The following is a 15,205-nucleotide window of genomic DNA, read 5'->3' as shown; positions in this document are numbered from 1 at the left end:
GGAAATGGAGATATGGTTTAGTAGTGGACAGATACAGTTAGACTGTATGATCTCAAGAGTTTTTTCCAACCAAGTGATTCTATGGTTCTTAAATGAATCTTTTTAGTGTAAAGGAAACATTAATCTTGCAAGAGCTAAGATTTATTTTTTTTTTTGTAAACTGATTATGTTCCTGCAGCATGAAGTTTAAAAAATCAAGAACAAGAAGTTTTTCTGGCATTGCTTGAAGTGCATGAAAGGGTTATGTGTTGCTTTTCTCTCTCCTCTGTTTTCAGACTGAGCTGCTTGACCTGTCCACGGTCGATGTAATCCTGATCTCAAACTATCACTGCATGATGGCACTGCCCTACATCACAGAGAACACAGGATTCACTGGAACGGTGTATGCCACTGAGCCTACTGTTCAAATTGGCAGGTAAAAAAACCCTTAATATTCTCTACTCCTCTTTCATCGCTGCTAAGTAAAAGGTGTAAAGGACAATATGGGTAGAGGAGCAGTGTCTAATGTTCCGAAGAAGCTCTTAGGCAGTAGTTGAATGTTAGCCAAGTCCTTAGTGCTGCAAATGTGTTAACTCAATGTTTCCCAGACGCTGTTACCATCTGTCTTCAACATTTACTGCAGGTGTTTTGCATTTAGTCCAGGCAGCAGATGTGGGATAGGAGATCTTGAGTGGACTGAGACACCTTGAGCCACAATTACTGTCTAGCCAACTTCAAACCTTCAAAAACCATGAATCAAAGGTCTCTCCTGCTCCTCTCTTCTCCTCTTAAACAAAAGAGAAGTCACCAGTATTTTCAACAATAAGTGACTTAAAGATTACTGCCTTGTAGTTTTTCAGCATTTGAAATTCATATAATCACACTTTCTTCATGGAAGGGAATTTAAGAAGGCTTCATCTCCAGCAGCAGCTGAGATACATAAGCTCTGAACTCCAAAGAGAAGCACGAGGAAAAACAGCAGCAATATGAGACTGAAGTACAAAATGTAAGACCTGACAACACAGTCAAAAACTTAATATTTGGTCATCAAACTTGGCAGCCTTTTCTTATAAAGTTGCCTGTTGGTTGGATAAGTCAGTACCAAGGGCTGCAGGTCTGGCCCTCAGTGGAATCCAACCAGACTCGTGCTGTGTGCTTCTCTCATGCAGAACAGCTGCCATGCTTAGTTATTAGAAGGCAGATTAGACTGTGGTATCTGAACTACTTTGTAAGCACTTTAGGGCAGGAATCTTTGTCTGTGCAAACTTTCCATGCCAGAGTAATTCCCCCTTTGTGTAAAAACAAACAGAAACTGAAGGCCCTCATTGGAGAGAGGAACTGAATAAATATGAACTGGTAGTAGGCCTCTGGGGTATTACTGGCCCATAGCTGAAGATAACAAGCCTAGTCTCGTTGGAGAGTACACTGGTGCAGTTCTCCTCACTCCAAGTAATTCCAGATACCATTCTTCTGCAGTTAAATCTGTTACTTCCTACCTTCAAGGGGAAGCACGCGTAAATTACAAATGCTGTTTAGTTTGGGACAGTGAAATCTGTAGTGCCAGTTTGTAATACCTGGCATATTTTTCTGTCTCAGGTGCTGTACTGAGCGTTTGGAGATGAGGAGGGTTCACTCTGACAAGGTGCTTTGGCATCTCTAAGTGACAAACAGGCATCAGATAATGATTTTTCTTCCTATATGTTGTCTTATTCTGTATGACAAGCTGTCAGCGACATGGAAATCGTCTCGGACAATAGGAGAGAGATTTAAGAGTTCCTCTTGTCCCACCACTTTCCACTGGCCAGGTCCTTTGTTGTTGCAACCAGGCAGACAAAATTGAAGTAGCTTGAGCTTGACGTACTCATTGGGAAACAGGGTTTGTATTTGAGATGGGTAATTGCTGCGATGTCGCTATGGGAAAAACCTCTCTAAAACTGCGTTACTAGTGTTATAATTTGTGTGATAATTTGGAAGCATTTGGGAAAAAAGTTCTCTCTTGTGCGAAAGGCTGCAATACTAATTCAGTTATGATGACTTTTCAGACTTCTGATGGAAGAACTGGTGAATTTCATTGAACGTGTGCCAAAGGCTCAGTCTGCCTCCATGTGGAAGAACAAGGAGGTACAGAGGTAAGGACCAAAAAGTTTAGAATTCACTGGGTCAGCTGCCACCATTTGAGATTTGCCACTACCATTAAAAAGGAAAAAAGGCCTAAGAGGATTACAGCTATGAGTCTGAGACAGTTCTTTCTTTTAGGGGGAGTCCAGAGGAGGCCATGAAAATGATCCAGGGGCTGAAGCACCTCCCATATAAGGACAGACTGAGGGAGTTGGGGTTCTTTAGTCTGGAGAAGAGAAGGCTTCAGGGAGACCTTAGAGCAGCCTCCCAGCACTGAAAGGGGTTCCAGGAAAGCTGGGGAGGGGCTCTTGATCTGGGAGTGCATGAGGGGGAATGGTTTTGAGCTGAAAGAGAGGAGATTAAGATGAGATCTTAGGCAGAAATGTTTTGCTGTGAGGGTGGGGAGGCCCTGGCCCAGGTTGCCCAGAGAAGTGGTGGCTGCCCCATCCCTGGAGGTGTTCAAGGCCAGGTTGGATGGGCCTTGGAGCAGCCTGGTCTAGTGGAAGGTGGTTTTGCCCATGGCAGGGGAGTTTGAACTAGATATCTTTCAGGCTCCCTTCACACCCAAACCATTCTGTGATTCTAGGATTTTCTTTTGCATATCATTGTCCTTCCAAACAACCATGTAATTTGATTCTTGGAGGAGGACTTAGTAACAGAAGTAACGCAAGTTACTAAGACTTGTAACACAAGTTACTAAGATCTCCCTCGATCTCCCCTCACATAGTGTAGTTCCTTGATGGTAGATAAAACCAGCAGATTTTTGTATTAACATCATAAAAAATTGTGGAAATTAGCAAGCTATTTAAACCTAATTATGTTGTAATGGAGTATTTTTAATTTAAAATTATGTTTACGTTTGTTTTGGCTGAAATGCTAAGAAAGTCAAGACACAACAGCTGGAGGTCAGTGGTGGTAGTGACAGAGCAGCACTACCTTTCTCAGCAGGGCAGCACCCACTTTTACACTTGACCAGCAGAGATGGTTTTTGGCTTTTTAAAGCTTAGAATAAAATTGTAATCTGATTAACAAAAGGTTAGTTGCAAACTGCACGTCCATTATTCTATCTGTAAAAACAAGGTGCTCAAGACTGAGGTCTTCTACATCTAAAATTTTGAAAGCCTATGTAATCTAAAAATTATCCATGCAGTTTACTAATTGCAGATAATGCTTTCCTTGGAAATAAGAACAACTTTAGGTGCACAGCATGTTCTGTGGAGGAGACAGTTTTGGTTTTAGCACATTTTAAAGATAGAGCTGGTTGATTAGAAAGTTATTTTTAAAAGCTGCTTTGTGCATTTTTAATTCATCTCCCATTTTCTGCTCCTAATTCTTAACGTGGCTTGATTTAAAATTTTACTGAAAATGAATTATTTCATACATTATAGAAGCAGTCTTGTTATTTTCTAAGCTCTCAAAGCAAAGAAATTAAAAATCCAAATTAACATATGTTTAGCTATATATCATATTCCGCTGCTTGGCTTAGGAGCAGTCTTATCTCAGCACTATGGCTCTCACTTCTGAAGAAGGCAAGTAAAACACAGATGTAAAAGAAAGCTAAAAATTATGAAGTTGATCAGAATTTAGTGTTAGTTGATTATACACTGATCAGAATAGTGTTATTTTAATTCATTTGGGAGTCTGTTGGCCTGACCAGAACCACTCCTGAAGCTGTCAGTGATGTGAAGAGAGCTAGTGGGAGCTGTTATTCTCATCACGCTGCTGCATGTGCTTTGTATGCATAGTTTAAAGGAGGATCGTATATCTTGGAGCTCATTTAATGTCACTTTCCTGGTGGTCATATTTTAAAAAAAGTGCTGTCTGGCACTTTGCGTGCTGTTGACTATTCCGGAGGCGAACACAGAGAGGTGATCTTTTGTTCTGATTCAGCAGCTCTAGCAGGCTGGAGTCTTTATCTCAGAGCAGTATTTAAAATACATTTTTTCTGTCTCATATTGCTTGGGAAGTACCCTGACACTGATAGTTCCTCCTTGGTGCTATCAGATAGCTGTTGTAATGGGGGGTACCAGTGGAGGTGGGAGGGAGACGTAAGAGCCAACTCGCTGGGGACAGACAGCATCCTGTCCCACTTACAGGACCTCTGCAGAGCACACCGCACTGCCACAGCGTGGTACATTGTTGGAAACCTCAATCAGAAGGCAGATTCCCAGGTTTCATAAACTGCTCACCCTGTCCAAGTATGAGATAGAGGCAGAGCAAAGAAGTGCTGTGCTAGTGGGGACAGCCAGACAGCGTCTGGCAGCTGTTTATTATCATGTCATAGAATCGTGTAATCCTAGAATGGTTTGGGATGGAATGGACCTTCAAGATTATCCAGTTCCAAATCTCCTGCCATTGCAGGGGCACTTTCCACTGGATCAGGTTGCTCAAAGCCTCATCCAACCTGGCCTTGGAACACCTCCAGGGATGGGGCAGCCACAACTTCTTTGGGCAGCCTGGGTCAGTGACTCACCACCCTCACAGGAAAACATTTCTTCCTACTATATAATCTAAATCTCCCCTTTTTCAGCTTAAAACCATTCCCCCTCATCCTGTCCCTGTACTCCCCGATCAAGAGCCCCTCCCCAGCTTTCCTGGAGCCTTCTCTTCTCCAGGCTGAACAGTCTCAGCTTGACCTTGTATGGGAGGTACTCCAGCTCTCAACCTGCTGGCCACACTTCTTCCTGTGTATCATAAACTCTGCCTCGAGGCTGGTGCGAACCAGTGTTGTCTGTGAGCTGGAACAGGGGGACAAATCTGAATTCCCTTTCCAACTGTGCCCTGCCTGTGCTCTGAGTTTCCCTCTTCACCTACTTACATTTCTGTAAAGTGGAGCTCCTACCTACCACAGAGGGTATACAGGGGCTTAATTAATGTTTGGAAAGTGTTTTGAGATTCATGGTGACAAGTGTCATGCAAGCGTGAATGGAACTGATTATTATAGCATGTAAGCAAATATCTACTGATCCACAAATTAACACCTGGCTAATAGCACATGCAGGGTTGAACTGACATCCATTATTTAAGAAGATGTGATCCTTGGTGAATTGTTTTTGAATACTTGGCTGTTGCTAGAATGGAATACTTAATACTTCTGAGCCTAACTTTAATTTTTCAGGCTGATCAATCACCATTACTGCTTTACAGTTCAGCTAGTTCTACTCTAAATAGTTAGTATAAAACACGAAGTATTATCGTCTTCATTAGGTAAAGCACTGAAGCATTTAAAATGCAAATACTGTATAAAATATAATAAGTTCATTCTAGTGGCTTACGTTTTTCCATTATCAGATCCAGTCTGAACTAATTGCTTAGCAAGTTTTATTACCAATGGTTTTCATTTTAAATGAGCAGTCTCATAGTAGCTCTACAGATGCTCAGCCAGGGTTTCTGTCACAGTGTTTAGGATTCAGGATTTGCCTTATGAAAGACACTTTGTCAAGTACCTGTCTGATGGTTTCTTATGTCTTTCTATAATGTGTCTGAGACATTTTGAATCCTGAGACAGACTAGGGGACAAGAGAGGCCAGCATTCTGATCTAATTTGGTGCTGCCATCCTCCTCTCCCTTTGAACAAGAACATGTTATAGAATCATTAAGGTTGGAAAAGACCTCTAAGATCATCCAGTCCAACCAGCAGCCCAACACCACTGTGCCTACTAAACCACGTCCCAGAGTGCCACAGCTGCACGTTTTTTAAACCCCTCCAGGGATGGGGACTCCACCAGTGCCCTGGGCAGCCTCTGCCAGGGCTTTACCACCCTTTCAGTAAGGAAATTTTTCCTGCTATGCAACTTAAACCTCCCCTGGTGCAACTTGAGGCCATTTTTTCTCATCCTAAAACTTGTCACTCGAGAGAAGAAACCAACAACCACCTCAGTCCAGCCTCCTTTCAGGGTGCTGCAGAGAGTGAGACTAACAAATGTTATCCTTTGCAGTGAACGGGAGGGAATGTCTCTGTGTAGATGCCCTGTTAAGAATACAGGCCTCTGAGCTTCTTAAAAATATGTTTTTGCTTCCTAACCACTGGCCCATGCTGCTTTGCAATCCCTTCCTGTTTGTGACTGTAAGTTAGCTCTGTTGGAAACCGACCACATAGATCTAGTTGTTATGAGGTGATCCATAATAGGATGCCATCCAGAGGGACTTGGACAAGCTGGAGAAGTGGTTCTGTGCGAACCTCATGAGGTTCAACAAGGCCAAGTTCAAGGTCCTACCCCTGAGTCAGGGCAATCCCAAACACAAGTACAGGCTGGGGATGTGATTAAGAGCAGCCCTGCGGAGAAGGACTTGGGGGTGCTGATTGATGAGAAGCTCAACATGAGCTGGCAGTGCGCGCTCGCAGCCCAGAAGGCCAATCGTATCCTGGGCTGCATCCAAAGAAGCGTGGCTAGCAGGGCGAGTTAGGGAATTCTCCACTTTTACTCCACTCTTATGAAGTTCTGTGTCCAATTATGGAATCCCCAACGTAAGAAAGATATGGAACTGTGGGAACGAGTCCAGAGGAGGCCACAAAAGAGGTCTGGAGCACTTATGCTGTGAGGGCAGGCTGAGAGAGTTGGGGTTGTTCAGCCTGGAGAAGCGAAGGATGTGGGAAGATCTTTGAAAACTTCAAGTACTGAAAGGGGGCCTACAGGAAAGCCTGCGTGGGACAGACGTTTTAGCAAGGCCTATTGTGATAGGAGAAGGAATGATGGTTTTAAACTAGGGGAGGGTAGGTTTAGACTGGATATGAGTAAGAATATTTTTACAGTTAGGGTGGAGAGGCACTGGCCTAGGTTACCCAGAGAAGTCATGGAGGCACCACCCCTGGAGGTGTTCAGAGCTAGGTTGGAAGGGACTTTGAGCAACCTGATCTGCTTAAAGATGTCCCTACTCACTTCAGGGAGGTTGGACTGAATGTTATATAAATGTCTTTTCCAACCCAGAGCATTCTATGATTCTGTGTTGCTGTAGTGTTCATAAATACCTTTAATATAGTGACTTTCTCTACACATATTAAAAACGTAGGTTACAGGTTGAATGCCAGCAGGAGCACTTTTGAGGGACCAGCAGTCCTTATTGTCTCTTTGCTCTGCTCATCAAAGAGTGAAAACACTAGAGACCGGTGCTGCTGATCTCCGTTAGGGATCAGAGTGTATTTACAGCGTAGCCATAGAGTCCCAGCTAATAGAAACTTCCTTCAGTCACCAAGGATGATTCCCCACTTTTCTCCATTACCTGGAGATAAATCCTCCTCTTCCCAGAAGAGAAGTTCCTGAAAGCATCCAACACTAAATGCTTATTATGGTAGGTTAAAGGCTTTTACAGGCAATTTGCTTCAGGGCAGTGGTGGACAACTATCCACATTGTTTGGCCTTTTGCTGCTTATGATTTCCCAAAAAAGACCTTGAATGCTTTGTTTGTTTCCTTAAGCGCAATCTGCTTTCAGCCAGCCTGTGCTGGAATTACAGTTATCGCACTAGACCTCTACAGCACTCTTGGCAATAGCTGGCCTGAATCCTTTCTTCAGTATCTTAAATTATGGAGGAGTTCACTGACCTAGTAGATATAACAATAAATTAACTTCCTTTAAACAAATTGATCAAAGAAACTTGACCAATTTCCATAAATCGCTGGAAATTGGTTTGAATTAGCCTTTGATTTAGCATTGGTTTAATATACAAGGAAAAAAACCCCTATCCTTCTTATGCATTTGGCAGCTGTGCTGCTTCCTGCCTCAGTTCATGTTGCTGGGGAAGATTTATTTCCCAGAAGTTAGCCATCTCTCTCACAGCCCATGACATTACAGTTCACTTCTTCCCATGTCCAGCTAACTCGCCGTGTCTGTGGAGAGCAGAATGGATGGGATTTACTTCGGTGTAAAACATCTTAAATACTTCCTTGTAGGAAAACTGAAAGAACTGTGCAGTGTCAGCTAATGTATCTGTGCCGGGACACTCAAAAGGTGGGTGGGGTGTCTGAGTAGAAGGCAAAGAAGCGGAGGTGCAGAGGCAGGGCAGTGGTGACAAAAATGAGACCAGAGCCAGCCTTTGGCTTTGGTCTGGTACCTGTATTTAACCAGAAGGTTGTGGCTTACTTTTGGATTTACAGTCTTAGGATATGCAAAATAGACACCGATCTAAGATCCCAGGCATAGAATCATAGAGTTACAGAATGGTTTGGGTTAGAATCATAGAATCGCCAGGTTGGAAAAGACCCACCGAATCATCGAGTCCAACCATTCCTATCAATCACTAAACCATGTCCCTCAGTGCCTTGTCCACCCATGCCTTAAACACCTCCAGGGAAGGTGACTCAACCCCCTACCTGGGCAGCCTCTGCCAGTGCCCAATGACCCTTTCCGTGAAAAATTTTTTCCTAATGTCCAGCCTAAACCTCCCCTAGCAGAGCTTGAGGCCATTCCCTCTCGTCCTGTCCCCTGTCACTTTGGAGAAGAGGCCAGCACCCTCCTCTCCACTAAGAGGAGAGAGGCCTTAAAGCCTGTCCTGTTTCAGCACACCTTCCGCTGGATCAGGTTGCTCAAAGCCTCATCCAGCTTGACCTTGAACACCTCCAGGGATGGGGCAGCCACAGCTGGGCAACCTGGGCCAGTGCCTCACTGCCCTCACAGGAAAACATTTCTTCCTACTATCTAATCTAAATCTCCTTTCTTTCAAGTTGTCCTCCTCATAAACAGTAGTCTCCAAACTTCAGTGGCCCACTGCTTACCTTCACAGTAAAAAAATTCTTCCTAATATCTAAGCTAAATCTCCCTTCTTTCAGCATCTTTACCAATTTTAGTGGTGCATTTCGTCTTGATGTGTCAGATCAACCAAAGTCTTTCATCAGTGGTGAAAATGCCGCTTGAGTTGCTGTAACACCTACTCCTTATTTGATGAAAGGGCTGATTAGGAGCAACAACAAAGAGAGCAGAAGGAGAGCAGCCTTTGGGGTGAAGCAAAATGGGCCCTGTGGTTCGGCTCCTCAACAGGCAGAAAGCCTTGCTCCTCGCTTTGAAGCATAAATAAAAAGAGAGGTTCTAATGTTTGGAGAATATAAATGGGAATAAAAGCTGATGGTCCATCAGGAAGTTCAGAAATGCGCATTCCTTGTTGATTTTGCAGGTTGCTGCCCGCTCCTCTGAAGGATGCAGTGGAGGTGTCTATGTGGAGGAAGTGCTACACCATGCCAGAAGTGAACGCTGCGCTCAGTAAGATCCAGCTGGTGGGCTATTCCCAGAAAATTGTGAGTACCTGTAAAGCTGTCCTCAGGTCAACTGTAATAACTTGTTGTTTCCCAGCTCTTCTCTGGAAATGTCCTTCCTTTTCTGTGTAAGATGTAGTTACTCTGGCTTAGGAAAGCAAAACAAGATTATATCAAATATACCTCATTGCTTCCTGGGAAGGATTCTTGTTTGGTGAAATCCGGGAGTATCCATTTGTTTCTCATCTTCCTTGGGGAGGCCAATTTTAGGGTGGCATACCTTTGAATTTGAAGTTGATGGCTGGCCCGCTGAGAGCTGGGAGGATGTACCAAATGAATGTATCCTCTCTGTCTGTAAGCCACATCCTTCTGAGTTACTGTATCTCACTTCTGGGAATCTTTTGAGTGCTTTAGCCTCCACTTTCTTTTATACAGCAAATTAGGGATTGTAAAAAAAAAACCTAATGGTTCGACTTGAACTTCAAAAACTCCTTTCCCAGGGTTCCCAGATAACATTTGTTGTTTCTAATGCTGTTGATGATAATCCAGTGTCTAGAAAGAACTGGATTAACAGATCAGTAGATGGCACATACACTGTTCCCTTATGGCTCATAAGCAGCGTGTGGGCCATGATACCTGCTCAGCCATAAGATATGAAAAGATGGATTAAAGCAAGTTGTGTACCCAAAGCTCTTTATTTACTCCCTTTTGTTAAGCAGTGGGCCACTAAAGTTTGGAGACTACTGTTAATGAGTAGGGCAGACTGAAAAATGGGACATTAAGATGAGATATCAGGAAGAAATGTTTTCCTATGAAGGTGGTGAAGTACCGGCCCAGGTTACCCAGAGAAGTTGTGGATCATGGAATCGTAGAATCATAGAATGATTTGGTTTGGAAGGGACCTTAAAGCTCATTCAGTTCCAACCCCCTGCCGTTGGGCAGGAACACTTTCCACTAGACCAGGTTGCTCAAGGCCCCACCCAACCTGGCCTTGAACATCTCCAGGCATGGGGCAGCCACCACTTCTCTGGGCAATCTGGGCAGAGCCTCCCCACTCTCGGTGTGAAGAATTTCTTCCTAATGTCTAATCTAAATCTTCCCCCTTCCAATTTAAAGCCATTCTCTCTTGTCTTGTCACTGCATGCCCTTGGAAAAAGTCCCTCCCCACCTTTCTTGTAGCTACCTCCAGGTACTGGAGGGCCACTCTAAGGTCTCCCTGGAGCCTTCTCTTCCCCAGGCTGAACCCAGCCTCAACTCCCCAACTCCCTCAGCCTGTCCTCATAGCAGAGGTGCTCAAGCCCTCAGATCATCTTCATAGCTCTGCTCTGGACCCATTCCAACAGTTCCATATACTTCTTATGTTGGTTGATGCCCCTTCCCTGGAGGTGTTCAAGGCCAGATTGGATGAAGCTTCGAGCAACGTGATCCAGCGGAAGGTGTCTATGAAAGTCAGAATTGGATGACTTTAAGGTCCCTTCCAACCCAAACCATTCTGTGATTCCGTGAATGGTGACCGGTGGTGCTGTGTACTAAATTCAGTGGATTTGGATCTGTGTGGTGCTGCATTACAGCTGGTAAAAAAAGACCCTAAGCCACCACTAAGATGGCTTCTGACATAAGTGACAACTACAGCTCTGTCTAGCAATGTGACAGGTTGAGGGCATTTGAACTTCTTCCATATCCTGAGGTGGTTACTGTTCATTTTCTCACAGTGTGGATGTATCTCACCTAATTTTAGATCTGTGCATCTGAGCAATCACTCTTTTATAGTTACTGGGAGAAAAAAGACATTTGTAGAGCATATTTTATCTCTTCCCGAAGAAAGCTTTTAAAATAACCAGACCCTAATTAGTCAGTTAACCCAAGATGTGGCAGCATCAAGAATGGTTTGGTGTCCACTCTTCATGTCTGCGTATCAGCAGAATCTGGAGCCTACGTTTACACCCTCTGAGGGATGGAGATCCTGTTTTGTTTTCCAGAGGATCCAAATACATATTGGGATGGTAGAAAAATCATTAGTATTGCATGAATCAGATGCTTGTTCTATTATTCAGTAACCAGAAAGTAGATCACATTAGTGAGGCATACGTGGAGGCTTATTTTCCTTTCTCAAAACAAGTGTAACACATTACTGCGTGCAGTTAAAGCAGTGCACTTTCTTTTGATGCCTGGAAAGGAGGCAACTGTCGGGTTGCTTATGCTTGAAGTTGAAACTGAAATTTGGATTGAATTGTTGGGGTGTTGTTTCTAAATCACCACTAGACAGCATTTAAAACCAAATGAAGTTAGAAAGTGAGTGAGTTAGAAGTTAAGTTTATGTCTTCCACAGCACTGTGTAACGTGAACAGTTTTATATCAGTCCAGAGCTACTTGTACTTTTTTCTCTCGTGCTGGCCAATGTCAATACAAGTTGACTAGGAGAGAATAGAGTCTTCAAGGCAGTAAAGGTCCTACAAGCTTCTTCAGTAAGGCAGAGGCAGGCAGAGAATCAAGACCCCGGTGGATTCCTCCATTTACGGTTATGTTTCAGTGTGAATTCAGATGCCATAGAATTCACATTGAAGAGAGAATTTAGAATCATAGAATCATGGAATCATTAAGGTTGGAAAAGTCCTCTAAGATCATCCAGTCCAACCATCAGCACAACACCACTAAGTGTCATCTTAGTGCCAACTAAACCGTGTCCTGAAGTGCCACAGCCACACATTTTTTCAACCCCTCCAGGGATGGGGACTCCATCACTGCCCTGGGCAGCCTCTTCCAATGCTTCACCACCCTTTTGGTAAAGGAATTTTTCCTGATATCCAATCTAAACCTCCCATGGTGGAACATGAGGCCATTTGCTCTCGTCCTATCACTTGTTAGGATGAGAATATGAAGGCTTTACCTCAGGAACACATTATGTCAGAGCATGTGTCCTGATAGACATTGGTAAGTAAAACCAGGAGACATAAAGCTTGGGTAAGTAGCTTCATAGAGGCTTTGAATAGCAGAACTACTTTTAAAATTGATATCACTGATGATAAAATGATCTGTTCTGCATTCTCTTGCTCAACTTAATATCTCTTACTGTGTTTTTCAGGAGCTGTTTGGTGCTGTGCAGGTCACCCCTCTCAGTTCCGGCTATGCTCTTGGAAGTTCCAATTGGATTATCCAGTCACACTATGAAAAAGTTTCTTATGTTTCAGGATCTTCTCTACTTACAACACACCCTCAGGTACAGTCTCTGACTTTTGTTAGTCTTTTACAGGAGGAAGTGTCTTTGCCCCCCAAAAACAGAGGGAATTTTCTCAGCTGGGTTCACATATAACATGGAAGTTGTACAAAGGTCCCTCTGTTAGTAATTAGCTAGACTTTCAACAAGTGTTGAGAAGACATACCACCATGATAAACAGAGAAGTATTGAGGACTGGAGCACCTCTGCTATGAGGACAGGCTGAGAGAGTTGGGCTTGTTCAACCTGGAAAAGGGGAGGCTCTGAGAAGACCTTCTGGTACCTGAAGGGGGTTCAGGAAAGCTGGGGAGGGGCTTTTTACGAGGGCCTGTAGTGACAGGATGGGGGAAATGGCTTAAAATTGGAAGGGGGAAAATTTCGATTAGACATTTAGGAAGAAATTCTTCACGCTGAGAGTGGTGAGGCCCTGGCACAGGTTGCCCAGGGAAGTTGTGGATGCCCCTTCCTTGGAGGTGTTCAAGGCCAGGTTGGATGGGGCTTTGAGCAGTCTGGTCTAGAGGGAGGTCTCCCTGCCTAAGGCAAGAGTACTGGAACTGGATGATCTTTAAGTTCCCTTCCAAGCCAAACCATTCCATGATTTTATGATCAACAGTTACCAGGGAAAGACAACTAAAATTCTTTGCTGTCGAGGATTTGATGTTACCTTCCTCACCAGCTGGGATATCCTTCTTCACCTTAAAGCAAGAAATTTTCTGCAGACTTGAACAAAAGAGCATTAGTGATTTTTTCTAAAATCAGTATTTCACTGAAGAATCTTTACAGGCAGTTCACAGGCTGCTTCTATATCACTTCTGAAACATCCTTCCTTGGGAGAAATGATAGCTAACTGGCTGCCAACTTTTCCACCCTGCTCTGCTAAGGGCAAAGTCTTTATAGTGCTGTAGATGTAATTTCCAGTAAATTAATTCTCTCTAGATACATAAATTCTTAGTGTGAAGAATGGCTTGAAGTTTTCAGTCTTGTGTGCTTCAGAAGTTGTCAAAATAGTTAAAAGCAATCGAAGCAGGAGGTATTTAAAAATAATTGAGAAAATGTGTCAGGTTCATGATCAGTAAGTGTTTTCCCTCAAGGTGAGTGTCTTCTAAAGAGCTTTGCTTCTGAGCATACTTTATTTAAAAGCTTGATCTCAGGAGCTGAGGAACTACAGTAGATAAACCATCCTTAATAGTACAGCTGTACTTAGCTGCGTGCCATGCTTTAGAGTCTCTAAATCCCTTTTTCTCATCAGCCTCACAATGGCCTGGGTTGTGCTCCATAGTTACTTTCTAGAGGAGGGGCAGCAGCACTACTTGACAATATGTGAATGGAATATTTCTGTGAAAGAGGAAGTTGTGCTATAAAAAGTAGTTTGGTAACCGAGATTGTTTTCTCTTCATTGCCCCTTTGCTCTTGTGAGACTTCACCTGGAGTTCTGCATTCAGCTCTGGAGTCCTCAGCACAGGAAAGACGTCTGTCTGTTGGAGCGAGTCCAGAGGAGGCCATGAAGATGATCCAAGGGCTGGAGCGCCTCCTGTATGAGGACAGGCTGAGAGAGTTGGGCTTGTTTACTCTGGAGAAGAGAAGGCTCCCAGGAGACCTTAGAGTAGCCTTCCAGTACTGAAATGGGCTCCAGGAAAGCTGGGGAGGGGCTCTTGATCAGAGAGTGCAGGGACAGGATGAGGGGGAACGGTTTTCAGCTGAAAGAGGGGAGGTTGAGATGAGATTTTAGGAAGAAATGTTTTGCTGTGAGGGTGGGGAGGCCCTGGCCCAGGTTCCCCGGAGAAGTGGTGGCTGCCCCATCCCTGGAGGTGTTGAAGGCCAGGTTGGATGGGGCTTTGAGAAACCTCATAGAGTGGGAGGTGTCCCTGCAGGCAGGTTGGAACTGGATGGGCTTTAGGGTCCTTTCCCACCCAAACCATTCCGTGATTCTATGATTCATGTGTGGCTGGTGGCCACACGTGCAGTGGATAGCTTTTGTCCTTGGATTAATCCCTGTGGACACTGGTACAAACTCCTACAAGATGATGCTTCTATAAGGACTAGTGGATTTTGTGAGCTGCCAACCAGCTTTTCATCTGTTTGATGTTTGATAGGCAATGTGTAATGATAACAATATCTTGAGTGGCACAGAGTCAGAATTGTGTTCCACACATAAGTGTTTTTAAATCAGGGAGTGAAAAGTTGTTTGTCTGACCTGTTTCTCCATAGAATCCTGGTGAGCTGTCACACTGAAATTCCCTTCTTCAAGCAACATATGAAACCAGTCACTGTGTCTTGTTTTAAAAGTGATACCCAGTTCATCAGTGTATCTTTATGTACAAACATAGAATCATAGAATGGTTTGGGTTGAAAAGGACCTTAAGGATCATACAGTTCCAACCCCCTGCCATGGGCAGGGACACCTCCTGCTGGATCGGGTTGTTCAAAGCCCCATCCAACCTGTCCTTGAACACCTCCTGGGTTGGGGCAGCCATGTCTTACCTGGACAACCTGGGCCAGGGCCTCACCACCCTTCTTGTGTCAAATTCCATCCTAATGTCTAATCTAAATCTTCCCCCCTCCAATTGAAAGCCATTCCCCCTTGTCCTAGAACCACAGGCCCTTGTAAAAAGTCCCTCCTCACCTTTCCTGGTGTGCCTTCAGGCACTGGAAGGTCACTACAAGGTCTCTTTGGAGGCAACTCTCTCAGCCTGTCCTCATATGGGAGGT

General features: G+C 44.1%; 1 protein-coding gene across 3 annotated transcripts in view; it reads left to right on the top strand.

Moving 5' to 3' along the window:
* INTS9 (integrator complex subunit 9) overlaps positions 1–15,205 on the top strand; it is an 88,058-nt gene that overhangs the window by 19,595 nt on the left and 53,258 nt on the right. For all 3 annotated transcript variants that reach the window (XM_069850658.1, XM_069850659.1, XM_069850657.1), the window contains 4 exons: positions 276–415; positions 2,022–2,108; positions 9,204–9,324; positions 12,365–12,499. In XM_069850658.1, coding sequence (XP_069706759.1) covers positions 276–415; positions 2,022–2,108; positions 9,204–9,324; positions 12,365–12,499 — 483 coding nt within the window. The remainder of the gene's footprint in view (positions 1–275; positions 416–2,021; positions 2,109–9,203; positions 9,325–12,364; positions 12,500–15,205) is intronic.

The sequence above is a fragment of the Phaenicophaeus curvirostris genome, chromosome 2 (assembly GCF_032191515.1).
Source record: "Phaenicophaeus curvirostris isolate KB17595 chromosome 2, BPBGC_Pcur_1.0, whole genome shotgun sequence".
NCBI lineage: Eukaryota > Metazoa > Chordata > Aves > Cuculiformes > Cuculidae > Phaenicophaeus > Phaenicophaeus curvirostris.
The sequence above is the reverse complement of the archived record's forward strand: the minus strand, read 5'-3'. Positions and strand labels throughout refer to the sequence as shown.